The 18,801-nt window shown below is 47.5% G+C and overlaps 1 protein-coding gene across 1 annotated transcript in view; it reads right to left on the bottom strand.

Annotated features, from left to right (window-relative positions):
• Positions 1 to 17,510, bottom strand: part of fam83c (family with sequence similarity 83 member C) — a 31,823-nt gene extending 14,313 nt beyond the window's left edge. Inside the window, exons 1-3 of the mRNA XM_070895129.1 lie at positions 16,989 to 17,510; positions 11,871 to 12,038; positions 8,937 to 9,061 (exon numbers count right to left, since the gene is read on the bottom strand). Of these exons, the coding sequence (XP_070751230.1) occupies positions 8,937 to 9,061; positions 11,871 to 12,038; positions 16,989 to 17,510 (815 nt within the window). The remainder of the gene's footprint in view (positions 1 to 8,936; positions 9,062 to 11,870; positions 12,039 to 16,988) is intronic.
• Positions 17,511 to 18,801: the final 1,291 nt, after the last annotated feature.

Below are 18,801 nucleotides of genomic sequence, written 5' to 3'. Positions count from 1 at the left end.
TTTCCCCAAGTTCCTGGACAGTCAGTCCAAGTACGGCATGACTTGAGGAAATTGCTTGGTCCGATTGGGACTGGTTTTTCCGTTTTATCTTCACTATTTTCTTCTAATTTCAATTATCATTAAATTTGGCCCCCCCCCGCCCCTGACGCAGACTCGAGTGAAGACATGGTTCCTCCAGCAGCTGCCCTCCCAGCGCATGGTGGCAAGTGCATGTCCCTGTAAACCTGCCACTCGAAGGCTGAGGCCAGGAGTTCTGGGCCACAGTGGACAAAAGAAAGACTTGCATTTCTATAGTGCTTCAGGTCACCTTAAAGCTCTTTACAGACAAGTGTAGTCACTGATGTAATGCAGAAAACGCCGCAACAAATTTGCGCGCATCAAGCTCCTACAAACAGCAATGTAATAATGACCAGATAATCTGTTTTTAGTGATGCTGATTGAGGGAAAAATATTGTGACTGCTACTAGGTAGAACTTCCCTGATCTTCTTTAAATATTGCCCTGAGATCTTTTACGTCCACCTGAGAGAGCAGACAGCATCTCGGTTTAATGGCTCATCTGATGATGGCACCTCTGACAGTGCAGCGTTCCCTCGGTACTGCCCCTCCAACAGTGCAACACTCCCTTAGTACGGCCCCTCTGACAGTGCGGCGCTCCCTCAGTACTGCCCCTCCGACAGTGCGGCACTCCCTCAGTACTGCCCCTCCGACAGTGCGGCACTCCCTCAGTACTGCCCCTCCGACAGTGCGGCACTCCCTCAGTACTGCCCCTCCGACAGTGCGGCACTCCCTCAGTACTGCCCCTCCGACAGTGCGGCACTCCCTCAGTACTGCCCCTCCGACAGTGCGGCACTCCCTCAGTACTGCCCCTCCGACAGTGCGGCACTCCCTCAGTACTGCAACTGTCTCTCCGACAGTGCAGGACTCCCTCAGAACTGCCCCTCCGACAGTGCAGGACTCCCTCAATACTGCCCCTCCGAGAGTGCAGCACTCCCTCAGTACTGCCTCTCCAACAGTGCAGCACTCCCTCAGTACTGCCCCTCCAACAGTGCAGCACTCCCTCAGTACTGCTCAATTGTACATGGAATCACGATTGTGCTGGTCCTGTGCATTTTCCAGTAAGGATCAATGAAGATTGATCAGGAGCAGGAACTCTGGCTACTTCCAGCAGAGAGTAAGAAAAACAAAATAGGTGAGAAAAAACACGATATATGAGTGAAAAAAATAAAGCAATAGGCTGCTGCTTTGGAGCTTATTGCCTTACTGCATCTATTAAAATAAAATGGATGTCACGAGTCCCCTGAGGCAGAGATGAAAGCACCTGAACCTTGCCTTGGGACGATTCCAATCAGCACACCTCACCCAGTTTACAGCAAGTCAGCCATTACCCTGGTCACATGTTTCAAATAACACGAATGCTTCAGCCGGATGCCATTGTTCAACGTACTCAGTCCACAGAGTTCCTTAACTGGTAACAGCACCTCTCGCCTCTCAACTCTCTGACCGCTGGGGCAATGTTCCATCAGCCCAAGTGTGTGTGGATTTAATTGTCGGTTCCCACTGGCATGAGCGTCAGTAACCAGAGGACACAGATTTAAGATACTTGACTAAAACGTTCGGGGGAGATGAGGCGGGGTGGTGGGGTGATGAGGAAGAGACAATTTTTATGCAGCGATTCGTTATGATCAGGAGTGTACTGCCTGGACACAGATTCAACAGTAACTTTCAAAAAGGAATTGGATAAATACTCGAAGGGGAAACATTTTCCGGGCTTTGGGGAAAGAGCGAGGAAGTGGGACTGATTGGATCGCTGTACCAAAGGGCCGGATAGGCACGATGGGCCGAATGGCCTCCTACTGTGCTCTAAGATTCTATAATTGGAGATTAATTAATTCAAGTCATGAAATCTTGGACCTTGCTAGTTCTGTACGGAGGTCCATTGGCATTTAAAAAGAGAAACTAAAGATTGTTATTTTGCATACGAAATGATCATCGGAACTCAACTTTTGTCTTTTCAGGCACCATCGGGCCTGCTGTGTATTTTTCTGCTTTTAAAAAAAAACCTCACAATCTTCAGCTTTCCTTTTGTTTCGTTGGGAGGAAGGGTTTGGTTTCAAATTTTTCTTTAAACAAAGAGTGCGACAGCCATCAGTTTGAAGATTACCAAGTGTGACAGAGACCAGTCAGCACACATCAATGACCCTGAATCACTTGAGGGGAACGACTATTTCTGCCAGATACTGAATGCTGGCATCAGTAACCGTTTCGAGTAAGGAACAGGAAGTCGGGCAGTCAGCCCTTCGAGCCTGGTCCGCCAATCAATTAGATCATCTCTACCTTTGGTTCCCACCCTCACCCAACAATTCATCTATTGAGCTCAGTCTTGACAATTTCAACTGACCCCCAGCCTCAGCAGCCTTATGGAGGGAGAGGGTTTCAGATTTCCACTAACATTTGTGTGAAAAAATGCAAAGTCCCCTTGGTGACATCATTAGCCTTCGCTATTTTAAATAAAAACACTAAAGGCGAGAAATTCGGGATCGTCCCTGCTGGAGCGCCAACTTTTGAGGAGTTGGAAGTTTAGCGCCAGGCGCTAATCCATCTCGCTGCCCGCTAAATTCAGTCTCTGCGCTGAAAAAATGCAGCGAGCGCTAAATCAGGCGCTAATGGCGTAGGTGAGTGACGTTAGGCTCGACGCGGTAACGAATATGGGGTGTTGTGTAATCGGGAGTGAGCGCTGGTGAAGGAGCCTTCCAGCCATTAAAGGGGAGGGTAACTGGAGCCTGCACCCCCGCCCCCAGTGATTCGGGGAGAGCAGAACGGCCATATGCCGTGGGAGGAAATGCAAAGGCCTTTGACGGCCCGCGGCACTCCGGGGACTGAGCCGCCTTTATTTAGCTGCAGATACATCTTGCGCTCTCGGGCACGCATAACTGAGCTTTGGGACAGAAGTACTGGGGCGCGTCCCGTTAAGTATCGCCCCGCTAGCCGGCTGGTTCACGCCTCCGCTCCCTGGCGCTGTCACGCTCACTGACGTCACGGTCTGCACGGTGAAAGATCCCGTGGCGCTACGCGGCAGCGAATGTGATGTGCGGCACGGGATTCGCCCCTCCGCGGCGCTACTGCCTGGGTGCCCCGTTGGTGTTCCTGCCAGGCGCTAACTGGAGGCGCTAACATGCCGAATTTCTCCCCCTGGATCTCTCTTGGCAACTGATTTTAAATAAGGATTATCCATGACAGCGCTGGTTGTTCAAGGAAGCTAATAACTGGCTCATCGCAGTAGAACAATCCTGACAGAATCCCAGTTTTGTGTTTTAAAAAAACGGCCATTCTCTGGTTTCAGAACTCAGCCTCGAGAGGGAAACAAATCTTGCTTTTGAGCACATGGTGTGCTGGACAGTACAGTTCCCACAGGGTACCGTGGACGGGATGATGTTAACGCGATTTACCTGCTATATCCAATGAACGGAAAAACTAAAGAGCAAAGTAACCCAACATTTTTTTTAAAACAAGAAGTCTCCATTTAGCAACAGCCTCCTCTAATGGTTAGCATTTACATCCAGAATCGCACTTTAATGAGATGTAAACAGCTGACTGAAACAGACCCAATTTTGGCTGAGATCAGCATAAGAACATAAGAATTAGGAGCAGGAGTTGGCCATACAGCCCCTCGAGCCTGTTCCAACATTCAATAAGATCACGGCTGATCATCGACCTCAACTCCACTTTCCTGCCCGATCCCCATATGTAGTAAGACTTCCTTACTCTTGTACTCCAACCCACTTGCAATAAACGGCAACATGCCATTTGCCTTCCTTATTGCTTGCTGTACCTGCATGCTAACGTTCTGTGTTTCTTGCACAAGGGACACCCAAATCTCTCTGAACACCAACATATAAAAGTTTCTCACCATTTAAAAAATATTCTGTTTTTCTATTCTTCCTCCCAAAGTGAATAACCGCACATTTTCCCACATTATACTCCATCTGCCACCTTACTGCCCTCTCACTTAGTCTATCTATGTCCCTTTGCAGACGCTTTGTGTTCTCTTCACAGCTTACTGTCCCACCTAGCCTTGTATCATCAGCAAACTTGGATACATTACACTCGGTCCCTTCATCGAGGTCATTAACATAGATTGTAAATAGCTGAGGCCCCAGCATTGATCCCTGCAGCACCCCACTAGTTACAGCCTTTGCTGGTTTCTGAAACACTCTCAATCCTTAGGCTTACTACTATTCTTCACAACATTATGAGTTTCTTCTTTCAATCTAATGCTATCCTTAACTTCTTTATTTAGCCACAGATGGATCACTTTTCCCATGGAGTTTGTGTTTCTCAATGGAATGTATTTTTGTTGATAATTATGAAATATGTATTTAAATGCTAGCCACTGTTTATCTACCAGCATACCTTTTAATCTATTTTTCCAATCTACCTTAGCCAACTTACTCCTCATACCTATGTAATTGGCTTTATTTAAGTTTAAGGCTCTAGTTTCAGACTTAGGCAAGTCACTCTCAAACTTAATGTGAAGTTCTATCATATTATGATCACTCTGCCCCATAGGATCCTTTACTATGAGATTGCTCATTAACCTTGTCTCATTACACAATACAAGATCTAAAATAGCCTGTTCCCTGGTTGGTTCCATGATGTATTGTTCGAGGAAACTGTCCCAAGTACATTTCATGAACTCATCCTCCAGACTACCTTTGCCAATTTGATTGATTTCTTGATTAATATTCTGTCCAACGGTGTAGCTACTGTTAGGGGCCTATATACTCCTCCCACCCGTGTTTTCTGCTCCTTGTTATTCCTTATCGCCACCCATACCGATTGTACTTCCTGATCTTTCGAGCCGAGATCCTTTCTCTCTACTGTCCTGATGCTATCTTTTTCCATTCTGCCTGTCTTTTCAAAACGTCAAGTACCCTGGAACATTTAGTTCCCAAGCTTGATCACCTTGCAGCCACGTCTCTGTAAAGGCTATTAGATCAAACCCATTTATCTCTATTTGTGCCACTAATTCATCTATCTTGTTACGAATGCTTCGTGCATTCAGATAAAAGCAGAGCCTTTTAAATGGGTAAGTAGAGGGTACGTGCTTACTGAATCGCCCGAAATAGTCGTCTGCTTAATACGTTATAAGCGACGCCTCTGTAATTGAGTCCTGTGGTGGTAGCGGCAAACTGCCAGTACCATTGCCCCGATATTTGCGGTTGCCGTTGATAAGTACGGTGGGAACTGTGTTACAGAACCTCCTAATCTGCTAAACAGAGGGGATAGTGGCTCAGCAAGGTGCGTGCACTGCCCAGCCCCAATTACACAATGGCAAGTGAACACCATTTGCAAAAGTACGACAGCTAACATTTAACCAAAACATTTAAAGCATTTGCAATTACTTCTGCGAGTGCCAGGTACAGGAGGCTGCTTTCTGATTCCCTAATGTGCCACATCAGTCGATTATTTACATCTCCCACCAAACTTTCTTTACCCTCCTTGGTCATTACCTCATTGCTGTTTGTGGGAGCTTGTTGTGCGCAAATTGGCTGCCGCGTTTCCCACATTACAACAATGTCTAGATTTCAAAAAGTACTTCATTGGTAGTACAGTGCGTTGGGACGTCCTGGGGTTGAGAAAGACGCTATATAAATGCAAGTTCTTTCTTTCTTCACAGTCACCAAGTGCTGGGGCCTCTCTCAGAGATATTCTTCATACGAGAGCTCTCACCGAGCATTGACAGATACACATGGCGAATAGCAGGAACACGAAATACGATCAGGAGTAGCAATTGTGACCCATTTTCTCCCCCACTCCTGCACCGACCCCCCCCCCCACCGACCCCCTTCCATTCCCCCCTCCTCCCCACCCGCCATACCTCCCCCTTCACTAACCAAAGTCAGCTGAGGCACTGAGGTCAACTTGAGCACCTTGGCTGAAAATTGCCACAGACTGAGCTTTGGACATTGCTACTCAGTACCACACTGGGAAATGCATCCAGCCACTAAGACCTTGTGGGGAGGGGGGCAGCAAGGGGAAGGAAAAGCTGTCTTCATTCACTGCTAAAAAGAACCAGATCTCTGGTTGCAAAAAGCTTCCAAGAGAAGCTGAGCTCTCGGTTGCGTCTCCTGAGCAACATTGGCAACGTCGCCATACGGAGCCTCGACAGGGAAATGGGGAAGTTCTCATACACAGTCCCATCCTGATCACCCACACCCTATCCAGTGTCAACCAGTAATGACCAGTTAGTTGGTCATTAGCCAATGGGATGCCCTCCAAATGTAACAATTCTGCTGCTCCAGTTACATGCGTTCCTTTTAAGAACACAAGAAATATGAGCAGGAGTAGGCCATACGGCCCCTCGAGCCTGCACCGCCATTCAATACGATCATGGCTGATCCGATCATGGACTCAGCTCCACTTCCCTGCCCGCTCCCCATAACCCCTTATTCCCTTATCGGTTAAGAAACTGTCTATCTCTGTCTTAAATTTATTCAATGTCTCAGCCTCCACAGCTCTCTGAGGCAGCAAATTCTACAGATTTACAACCCTCAGAGAAGAAATTCCTCCTCATCTCAGTTTTAAATGGGCGGCCCCTTATTCTGAGATTATGCCCCCTAGTTCTAGTCTCAAGCAAAGCCTAAAAATACACTCCCTCTCCGGTTGGTCTCAGTGCCTTTGTTGACTTTATTTCTTGGGAAGTTGCTCCTGATGCTCCCTCGTTGGATCTAGAGTGGAGCAAACGCTGACATGGGAGGGTGGGGAGTGGGGAAACATAGAAAATAGGTGCAGGAGTCGGCCATTCGGCCCTTCAAGCCTGCATTACCATTCAATAAGATCATGGCTGATCATTCACCTCAGTATCCCTTTCCTGCTTTCTCCCCATACCCCTTGATTCCTTTAGCCATAAGGGCCATATCTAACTCCCTCTTGAATATATCCAATGAACTGGCCTCAACAACTCTCTGCGGTAGGGAATGCCACAGGTTAACAACTCTCTGAGTGAAGAAGTTTCTCCTCATCTCAGGTCCTAAATGGCTTACCCCTTATCCTTAGACTGTGACCCCTGGTTCTGGACTTCCGCAACATCGGGAACATTCTTCCTGCATCTAACCTGTCCAGTCCTGTCAGAATTTTATATGTTTCTATGAGATCCCCTCTCATTCTTCTAAACTACAGTGAATACAGGCCCAGTCGATCCAGTCTCTCCTCATATGTCAGTCCTGCCATCCCGGGGATCAGTCTGGTGAACCTTCGCTGCACTCCCTCAATAGCAAGAATGTCCTTCCTCAGATTAGGAAACCAAAACTGAACACAATATTCCAGGTGTGGCCTCACCAAGGCCCTGTACAACTGCAGTAAGACCTCCCTGCTCCTATACTCAAATCCCCTAGCTATGAAGGCCAACATGCCATTTGCCTTCTTCACCGCCTGCTGTACCTGCATGACAACTTTCAATGACTGATGTACCATGACAACCAGGTCTCGTTGCACCTCCCCATTGAGATAATATTCTGCCTTCCTGTTTTTTGCCACCAAAGTGGATAACCTCACTTTATCCACATTATACTGCATCTGCCATGCATTTGCCCACTCACCTAACCTGTCCAAGTCACCCTGCAGCCTCTTAGCGTCCTCCTCACAGCTCACACCGCCAACCAGCTGAGTGTCATCTGCAAACTTGGAGATATTACACTCAATTCCTTCATCTAAATCATTGATGTATATTGTAAATAGCTGGGGTCCCAGCACTGAGCCCTGCGGCACTCCACTAGTCACTGCCTGCCATTCTGAAAAGGACCTGTTTATCCCGACTCTGTGCTTCCTGTCTGCTAACCAGTTCTCTATCCATGTTAGTACATTACCCCCAATACTATGTGCTTTAATTTTGCACACCAATCTCTTGTGTGGGACCTTGTCAAAAGCCTTTTGAAAGTCCAAATACACCACATCCACTGGTTCTCCCTTGTCCACTCTACTCGTTACATCCTGAAAAAATTCTAGAAGATTTGTCAAGCATGATTTCCCCTTCATAAATCCATGCTGACTTGGACCGATCATGTCACTGCTTTCCAAATGCGCTGCTATTTCAGCTTTAATAATTGATTATTATTAAGGAGGAACTGATGAGAAATGCCAAACTGATGCAGTAAGTGGGCCCTGCCAAGCAGAGGCTGAGGCACACTGTAGGGGCAGAGACAAGCGAGCTAACATATGGCTCAATAATAACAACAGCCTGTATTTATATAGCGCCTTTAACATGTTAAAACGTTCCAAGGTGCTTCACAGGAGTGTAATCAGACAATTGACACCCAGCCAAAGAAGGAGAAATTAGCACAGGGGACCCAACACTTGGTCAAACAGGTAGGTTTTAAGCAGCTTCTTAAAAGGGGGAAGAGAGAGGTGAAGAGGCTTAGGGAGGGAATTCTGGAGTTTAGTGATGAGATGGCTGAAGGCACGGCCGCCAATGGTGGGGCGAAGGCAGTGGGGGCGGAGGGGGGGAAACACACACACACATGAGGCCAGAGTTGGAGGCATGTAAACTTCTAGGAGAGTAGTGGGGCTGGAGGAGGTTATAGAGATAGGGAGGGGCGAGGGCCATGGAGGGATTTGAACACTAGGAATGAGAAATTATTTTTGAAAAAAAGAAATCGAGGCGTTGCCGGACCGGGAGCCAATGTCGTTCATGGAGCACAGAGATGGGTGAACGGGACTCGGTGCGAGTTAGGACATGGTAGCAGAGTTTTGGAATGAGCTTTAGAAATGTTTTGACGGGTGGGTTCTGGGGGCCCGGCCAGGAGAGCACTGGAAAAATGTCGGGAAGCTTAGAGCCTGAAGTTGAAAGAAAGGGAGAGGAAATAGAGGGATAGATGAGGTAATGGTTTGGCAACAACTGAAATGTTTAGTGTCAGTTACACGCTCATTGTTTACCTACCTGTAAGAACCTGCAATCACCTGCTCCAGGTCAATTATCATAAACTTTTCCAGGACCTGGCCGTTAAATTTCTTTCCAGATTTTGTGCAGTATGTGTCTCCCATCACGCTCCTGATCCGCATATTCTAGAAAGAAGGTGGGGGGAAAATAATAAGTGTTTTGCTCAGTATTTGGCAATGAGGGAGAGGGATTACTGGGGCCCGGGGCTGTAACATGAACTTGAGAATAATCCGGGGTCAGTGAGCGCAGTGGCCTGTTACTGAATGGGCTCAGCCCGCTGCTGAATCACTGTCAGAGTGAAAAGACCCACCAGGATGGGTCTGGATCCCACCAGTGCCAATACAGCTCTTTTCTTATTTGTTCTTGGGATGTGGGCATCGCTGGCAAGCATTTATTGCCCATCCCTAATTGCCCTCGGGAAGGCGCCTTCTTGAACCGCTGCAGTCCGTGTGGTGAAGGTGCTCCCACAGTGCTGTTAGGGAGGGAGTTGCAGGATTTTGACCCAGCGACGATGAAGGAACGGCCGATATATTTCCAAGTCAGGATGGTGTGTGACTTGGAAGGGAATGTGGAGGTGGTGGTGTTGCCATGCGCCTGCTGCCCTTGTCCTTCTAGGGGGTAGAGGTCGCGGGCTTGGGAGGCGCTGCCGAAGAAGCCTTGGCGAGTTACTGCAGTGCATCTTTTACTGAGGTAGGTCATATAATAACTTGCACTTATAAAGTGCCTTTAACATAGTAAAACGCCCCAAGATGCTTCACAGGAACGATCATTAAACAAAGTTTGACACCGAGCCACAGGAGGAGATATTAGAACAGATTGGTCAAAGCGTTAGGTTTTAAGGAGCGTCGTAAAGATGAAAAGAGAGTCTCAGAATCATGGAAATTTACAGCACAGGAGGCCATTCGGCCCATCATGTCTGTGCTGGCAAAAACAAGAGCTATCCAGCTGTATCCCACTTTCCATCACTTGTTCCATAGCACTTCAAATGCATTTACAAGTACTTTTTAAATGTGATGAGGGTTTCTGCCTCTACCACCCTTTCAGGCAGTGAGTTCCAGACCCCCACCACCCTCCGGGTCAAATAATGTTCCTCATCGCCCCTCTAATTCTTCTATCAATTACTTTAAATCTATGCTCCCTGGTTAACTGACCTCTCTGCTCAGGGAAACAGGTTCTTCCCATCCACTCTATCGAGACCCATCATAATTTTATGCACGTCTGACAGAGAGATTTAGGGAGGGAATTCCATAACACAGGACAGATTGGAGCGCAGTTTTCAAAGTTAGTTAACAGCCTGATAAAATTTAGAAGTCCAAAGAGCTATCTAGACACGGCAAAAGGTTCCTGAAAAATATTTTCAAATTACAGTCTTGTTGCATAGGGCACAAATCCAACAGAGCTATTGGAACAGCATAACATAAATCTCTCACACAAAACACTACTGTGTTTATAGGTTTCTTGGTCATCCATTGGCGTGGCCACTAATGTCATGCTCAACGCCCATCACATGCCATCTCAGCGTGCTCTATAGCACCCCCAACACAACCAGAGGAACAGCACCTTAAAAGAAAGACTTGCATTTATATAGCGCATTTCACGACCACCGGACATCTCAAAGCACTTTACAGCCAATGAAGTACTTTTTGGAGTGTAGTCACTGTTGTAATGTGGGAAACGCAGCAGCCAATTTATGCACAGCAAGCTCCCACAAACAGCAATGTGATAATGACCAGATAATCTGTTTTTGTGATGTTGATTGAGGGATAAATATTGGCCAGGACACCGGGGATAACTCCCCTGCTCTTCTTCAAAATAGTGCCATGGGATCTTCTACGTCCACCTGAGAGAGCAGACAGGGCCTCGGTTTAATGTCTCATCTGAAAGACGACACCTCCGACAGTGCAGCACTCCCTCAGTACTGCACTGGGAGTGTCAGCCTAGGTCTTTGTGCTCAAGTCCCTGGAGTGGGACTTGAACCCACAACCTTCTGACTCAGAGGCGAGAGTGCTGCCCACTGAGCCACGGCTGCTGGGCTCAATGTGGCCCTGACTTTAACGTCAGAATATGGCTGGAGCTCCTGAATGACACACCAGGTGAGGTGCGTGATAAAAATTTGTTTCCTTGCGTCGCGTGTTCTTTCCACAACGCCCATTTCAGGTCCGAAATTAGGTCTAACTGGAATTTCCAGCCCCGTGTTGTATTTTGCTGTGGAGAAGATACAGATCTTCCCGACAGGGCAATCATAAAGCAGGTAATATAGACACCAATCCGCTGAAAGCAACTCTGGGGAGGAAAAATAGAGAGTGTCCATCCTTCTCCATAATTAATGGCTTCATGAAATCACAGGAATTAAAGGTTTTGAATCATGCAATCTCCAAGATTGTGATTTTTTTTTTTCAGCGCATTTTCATTACAAGCCCCTAGCGTGAACTTTATGCAAACAGTTACAGAATAGAACCATTGCTTCAAATGCAAAAACCAGATGGCCAAAGCACTGACTACCTTCCGAGGACCACGCTCCCATCTACACCTGTGAGGACATGGACCAGACACGAGGAAATGGAGATTCCTAGTCGTTGCTAGCAGGAAAGGACCAATGCACCCCTCACACACATATCCCCACTATTGGCGGCAAGAGGCAAGCTCTCTGCTGCTTCACCATCCTACGGTCACCCCTATCCCCGGTGGATGGAGTCAGGTCGCAGATCAGCCATGATCTCACTGAATGGTGGAACAGGCTCGAGGGGCTGAATGGCTTCCTCCTGTTCCCATGTTGGTTTTGGGTTTTGGGGGGGGTGGATATTGTCCAAAAGGTTCTGGAGCACAAAATGGAGGGCTGTCAGGCAACATGGGCCCAATGCAAAGGAAGGCTGCCATCTTAAAACGATCACCATCACCCGATCACACGAGGCAGTACAGGCTAACAATACTTACATTAACGTGGTCTTTTTGGATGTCAAGCTCATCGCACATTGATATAAAATGCTCCAGGTTATTCTCATCTAGAAGTAGGTAGACAGAGACTCCTCGTTTATTAGAGACTTCCAACAAGTCACAAAATATATCCACGTCAGTGAACAGATCCATCATAATCGCAATGAGCTGCAAAGGAAAGAAAGCATGAATGATAAGAGAGTCGCTGATTCTTTGTGTCTTTTGCAAAAAATATCACCAAAGGACACAGTGAAAGCAAAATTTTAAAAACCATGCCACATGAAGTGTCCAACACTGGAGTTTTAATATTGGTTTGTGAACAGTTTCAAACCTGTTTCTTAGACTGAAAAGTCAGAGGGATGGTCCAGTCGATAACTGGCCTGTTTTAAAGCAACTCCGTGCACAATGAGAATCAGCAGCTAAATTAATTGAGGGGAAAAATGTTCTAAAAACTGTTTAGTGAGTTTCATGCTCATCAAAGTAAGAGATAGGATCATAGAATGTTGCAGCACAAATAGGCCATTAAGTCCATCACAAGAGCAGGGAGGTTATGCTTGAACTGTATATAACATTAGTTAGGCCATAGCTGGAGTACTGCATAGAGTTCTGGTCACCGCATTACAGGAAAGATGTGATTGCACTAGAGAGGATACAGAGGAGATTTACGAGGATGTTGCCTGGACTGGAAAATTTTTAGCTATGAGCAAAGATTGGATAGGCTGGGGCTGTTTTCTTTGGAACAGAGGAGGCTGAGGGGAGACCTGATTGAGGTGTATAAAATTATGAGGGGGCTAGATACAGTGGATAGGAAGGTTAGATTTAAAGTAATTGATAGGAGGTTTAAAGGGGATTTGAGGAGAATTATTTTCACCCTGAGGGTGGTGGGGGTCTGGAACTCACTGGCTGAAAGGGCGGTAGAGGCAGAAACCCTCATCACATTTAAAAAGTACTTGGATGTGCACCTGAAGTACTGTAACTTACAGGGCTATGGACCAAGAGCTGGAAAGTGGGGCTTTTTGTCAGCCGGCACGGACACGACGGGCCGAATGGCCTCCTTCTGTGCTGTAAATTTCTATGATTCGATGATATGGTTACCTCGCCTCATGGCCATAACCTGTAATATTGTTCGGTTTTGAGTTATCAGTTAATTCCATTTATAAGGATACATGAACACTGCTTCAACAATAGTTTGTGGCAGAGAATTCCACATTGTAACCACTCACTGCGTATAACCACCCGTTTAATATTTTTGTAACTATCTATCCTCCCATTTCCACCTTGCCTGCTGCTAAACCTTTTATCCATGTCTTTTGTCACCTCCAGTCTCGACTAATCCAATGCTCTCCTGACCAGCCTTCACCTTCCATCCTCTGTAAACTTCGGCTTGTTCAAACCTCTGCCTCCCGTATCCTATCCCATACCAAGTGCCGTTCATTCACCCATCACCCTGGTCCTCGCTCAACAACATTGGCTCCTGCTTCCCCAACACCTCAAATTGAAAATGCTCATCCTTCTACCATTCTGGTAAAAATCCCTTCATGGCTTCACCACTCCCTATCTCCAGCCCTAAACCCTCCCAAACTCTCCGTTCCTCCGATTGTGGCCTATTATGCAACCCCCTCCCTCAGTCATCCCACCATTGGGGCCGTGTCTACAACCATCGAGACCTCTCGCTCTGGAAATCCCTTCCTAAGCCTCGCCACCTCTTCTTCAAGCCCCTCCTCGAAACCCATCTCTAACCAAATGTTGGTCCCCCCCCACTTCGCCCCAATATCCTTCTTTAGCTCTGTGAAATGCCTTGGGGCTTTTTCTCATCATGTTTAGAAAAGCACCATTGGAAAAAATCTATTATTTACTCTATCATAGCCCTTTATAATTTTGAAGATGCCTGTCCCATCACCCCTTAATCTTCTGGATGTTGGCACTGGCAATGGAAAATATTGCATTCTGGTCACCTAGCACTATCATTAACCACTTCCAGGTCAAATGGCGCGTAGTTTGCATACAGCCCCGCCCCCACCCCCCACAAAGAAACTTCTATCCCATTGAATCAGTCAGACTTTTACTTCTTTTACATTTCCCTTACCAGCCATCCTGTGACCTTTCCGATTTGCCCACTGGTGCCCAATGAGGGGCAGTTCTGTGGCAGGTGACCTCAGCTATATGACCCCTTTCACTATTCGCTCTGCAGAACTTCTCATTACCCTGCTCTCGGAACAAACACTCCATTGTGCATTTTCATTTTACAGCCCCTCCCCGCTGCTCAAGTAACACGAACGAGAATGAACAACAAACCAGTAATACTACTTCCAAAGGTCAGAGGAAATTCTTAGAACTTCGGCTAATTCCAGGGATTGATTAAAAGGGAACTATGCCCGGTGAGATATTTATCGAACATTAATTGCACTAAGAGGAGCCAGGAGACATCTGGAAGTTTGCAGGCAGGCTGAATTCCAAGAATAGTTGGCCCCGAAATTCGTCCACGCCCATTTTTCTGCTTTGGAAGGCGTAGGGTACGATCCCTGCACCTGAATGGCGAGGGGAGAGGTGCACCCAATATTGGGCCTCGGTTTCATGGAGCCAGCGAGCTTCACGGCTTAGAGGGAACGTTGGTGAGGAGGACCAGTCTGGCTCCATTCAGGTGCTTTTAAAACTTGTTTTAAGAGTCCCAACAGAAGCACACCTCAAACAGAAAACTCACCTGTGTGTAATAGAGTGACACAAGAGGCAGGATTTGTATCTTTGGCACTGATCTGAGCAGATGTTTCAGTGTAACAAGATACCTTCCCATGGCTATTTCTGGAGCAAAACCTGTTCTGCTGTGATGACACTACTAGATAGTATGTTGAGGTATATTCATACCCACTGCAGTTATACTGCCTTGGTCAATATTGGGGTACATTCATACCCACTGCAGTAATACTGCCTTGGTCAATATTGAGGTACATTCATACCCACTGCAGGGATACTGCCTTGGTCAATATTGGGGTACATTCATACCCACTGCAGTGATACTGCCTTAGTCAATATTGGGGTACATTCATACCCACTGCAGTGATACTGCCTTGGTCAATATTGAGGTACATTCATACCCACTGCAGGGATACTGCCTTGGTCAATATTGGGGTACATTCATGCCCACTGCAGTGATACTGCCTTGGTCAATATTGAGGTACATTCATACCCACTGCAGTGATACTGCCTTGGTCAGAATTGGGGTACGTTCATACCCACTGCAGTGATACTGCCTTGGTCAATATTGGGGAACATTCATGCCCACTGTGATACGCTTCTGTTGTATGGAGAGACGGGAGAAGCTGGGATTATTCTCCTTAGAGCAGAGAAAGTTACGGAGAGAGTTAATAGAGGTGTTGATAGGGAAGAATTGTTTCCACTGGCAAGAGAGTCAGTAACCAGAGGACACAGGTTTAAGGTGATTGGCAAGAGAAGCAGAGGGAAGGTGAGAATTTTTTGTAACGCAGCGAGTTGTTGTGATCGGGAACGCGCTGCCTGAAAGGGCGGTGGGAGCAGATTCAACGGTAACTTTCGAAAGGGAATTGGATAAATACTTGAAAAATTTGCAGGGCTATGGGGAAAGAGTAGTGAGGGTGGGACTAATTAGTTAGCGCTTTCAAAGAGCCAGCACAGGCACGATGGGCCGAATGTATAACAACAATTGCACTCGTCTCTCAATTCATACAGGGTAATAATGCACCTTAATTTAAGACCGCTTCAGCCAGTGGCTCAGTGGGTAGCACCCTCACCTCTGAGTCAAGTCCCACTCCAGGGACTTGAGCACAAAAATCTAGGCTGACACTCCTAGAGCAGTGCTGAGGGAGTGCTGCACTGTCGGAGGTGCCGTCTTTTGGATGAGATGTTAAACCGAGGCCCTGTCTGCTCTCTCAAATGGACGTAAAAGACCTCATGGCTCTATTTCAAAGAAGAGCAGGGGAGTTAACCCCGGTGTCCTGGCCAATATTTATCCCTCAATCAACATAACAAAAAAACAGATTATCTGGTCATTACCATATTGCTGTGTGTGGGAGCTTGCTGTGCGCAAATTGGTTGCCGCGTTTCCTACATTACAACAGTGACTGCACTCCAAAAGTACTTCATTGGCTGTAAAGCGCTTTGGTCGTGAAAGGCGCTATATAAATGCAAGACTGACTTTCTAAGACATGATAACAATTGTGCCCTTCTCTCAATTAACACACGATATAATTCACCTTCATTTAAGAAGACTTAATAACGGAGTGTACGGTCACATAGTGGTAATGCTACTAGACTAGTAATTCAGAAATCTGGACTAATGATCTGGAAACATGACTTCAAATTAATTCAGTTAATTATGTAAATGTGGAATTAAAAAAAAAGCTGGTATCAGTAATGATGACCATGAAACTACCGGATTGTCATTAAAAACCCATCTGGTTCACTAATGTCCTTTGGGGAAGGAAATCTGTCACCCTTACCCGGTCTGGCCTATATGTGACTCCAGACCCCACAGCAATGTGGTTAACTCTTAACTGCCCTCTGGCGAGCCACTCAATTGTACAAAGCCGCTACGATAGTCAGCACTGTGGGAGCACCTTCACCACACGGACTGCAGCGGTTGACGACGGCAGCTCACCACCACCTTCTCAAGGGGCGATTAGGGACAGGCAATAAATGCCGGCCTTGCCAGCAATGGCCACATCCCATAATTTAAAAAATAACAATTGTATCCTTCACGATGCTCTTTAAAACCTACCTCTTTGACCAAGCCTGCCGCAATTTCTACTTGTGCGGCTCGGTGTGAAATTTTAAAAAATTTTTACAATGCTCCTGTGAAGCGCCTTGGGACGTTTCACTACGTTAAAAGGCGCTATATAAATACAAGTTGTTGTTCTCTCAATTCACACAAGGTAATAATTCACTTGAATTTAAGATATGATTATAATTGCACTCTTCTGTCAATTCAGGTTTATGATTCACCTGAATTTAAGACAGGATAACAATTGCACACTTGTCAATTCACACTGGGTAATAATTCACCAATTTAAGACAAGATAACAATTGCACACTTCTCAATTTACACTGGGCAATAATTGACCTGAATTTAAGAAGACAGCAGCTTACCGACTTGGCCTGGCTGAGCAGGCGGCGGATCGTGTCCTTGATGCTGTGACTTCTGTCCCTCTGGAAGATGACCTGTGTGTGGGTGGGCAGTGAGTCGCTGTTGCAGGGTTTGCACCAGCCCAGGTCGAGCAGCGGAGCCTCCGAGTCGGTCTGCATGGGGAAGTAGGTGACCGAGGTTTGCTCAGACCGCTCGTCCCCCTCGGCGGAGCTCTGCCTCCAGCCCCTGTCGCGGAGCTCCGCCTTGGGGCCGGGCGGCCGGGCTGCCCCGATGTAGGCGATCTCCAGGCCGGACAGGAAGCCCAGCTCCCCCTCGTCCGCCAGCGCCCGCTGGTAAGCCGGCAGCCCGGACTCGAGCAGGGCGTCGGTGGCCACCCTGGCCGCCTCGCTGTGACTGAACTCCAGTGCGGAGCTCTGCCTCCAGGGGCTCTTCAGCAACTCCAGCCTTTGCGCCAGTTTCCCCAGCGGTTTGCGGGAGCTGGGCTTGTGCAGCGGGTGGGCATCGTAACTGTCGTTTGCATTCATTATCACCGCCCGAAAACTGAGCCTCTGGTCCTCTCCCTGTGCACCTGTCTCTCTAGCCCAGATCTTGGACTTGTGCACCTGTCCTCTTGAAGTCCCCCCTCTGGTCCTCTCCCTGTGCACCTGTCTCTCTAGCCCAGATCTTGGACTTGTGCACCTGTCCTCTTGAAGTCCCCCCTCTGGTCCTCTCCCTGTGCACCTGTCTCTCTAGCCCAGATCTTGGACTTGTGCACCTGTCCTCCTGAAGTCCCCCCCTCTGGTCCTCTCCCTGTGCACCTGTCCTCCTGAAGTCCCCCCTCTGGTCCTCTCCCTGTGCACCTGTCCTCCTGAAGTCCCCCCCTCTGGTCCTCTCCCTGTGCACCTGTCTCTCTAGCCCAGACCGTGGACCTGTGCACAAAAGGTGTTTGCAGTTCCTCAGCAGGTGAGGTGCTTCCCACGTTTGCAACACGCACTGAACAAAGATCAGAAAAGCCTGCAGCTCATCCCCCAGTGACTGGAGCTTGCACAGAGCCACACCTACACCTGCTGACTAACCAGCTCACACAGCTATCCAACACACCTCCGTGGGAAGTCCTTGGGGTTGAATTTTGACCATCATTCCGCGCCTTTATTTTTTGGCGTATGATGCTTTTTTTTTGAGCAGACTAAAATCTGGCTGCGGTCCATGGACGTGGGCGTCGACCTTTTGGAGGGAGAGGGAAAAGGTGCAAGTGTTTTGTGTAACAAGTTTCATTTTGTTTGCAACTAAAAAAAGGCACATATATCACTCTCGCGTAAGATGAACACATCATGGGTGCTCCCTGGATATCTTGCATTGACTGACATGATCCTGACATTGACTAGCAATGCCTCGTGTAGTAAGAGTGTTTTGCATCATAGCTATGCAAAGGAGAAGATTAATAAGACAACAATATCTCAGGAAACAGAGCGCTCGAAGAATGATGGCGAAGAGGCCTTGCCCGGAATCATATCTGCACCGGAGTGAGGCAGACTGCATTAGCAGGCTGCGCTTTCGGAAGGCGGTGATCACCGAGATCCGCCAGCTGATCAGGGCAGATGTGCAGCCTAGAAGTGGGAGGAGGACTGCACTACTCATAGAGGTCAAGGTGACTGCAGCACTTGCCTTCTATGCCTCCGGCTCCTTTCAGGCATTAACTGAGGACGTATGCTGCATCTCGGAGCATGCGACACATAGCTGCATTCGACAGGTCACGATTGCACTGTATGCCCACAAGGACAACTACATCACGTTCCCCATGACAGCCCAGACAATGCATGACCGGGCTGTGGGCTT

This window comes from Pristiophorus japonicus, chromosome 12 (assembly GCF_044704955.1).
Source record: "Pristiophorus japonicus isolate sPriJap1 chromosome 12, sPriJap1.hap1, whole genome shotgun sequence".
NCBI lineage: Eukaryota > Metazoa > Chordata > Chondrichthyes > Pristiophoridae > Pristiophorus > Pristiophorus japonicus.
Note: the sequence above shows the minus strand (reverse complement) of the source record. Positions and strands in the feature narration are given on the sequence as shown.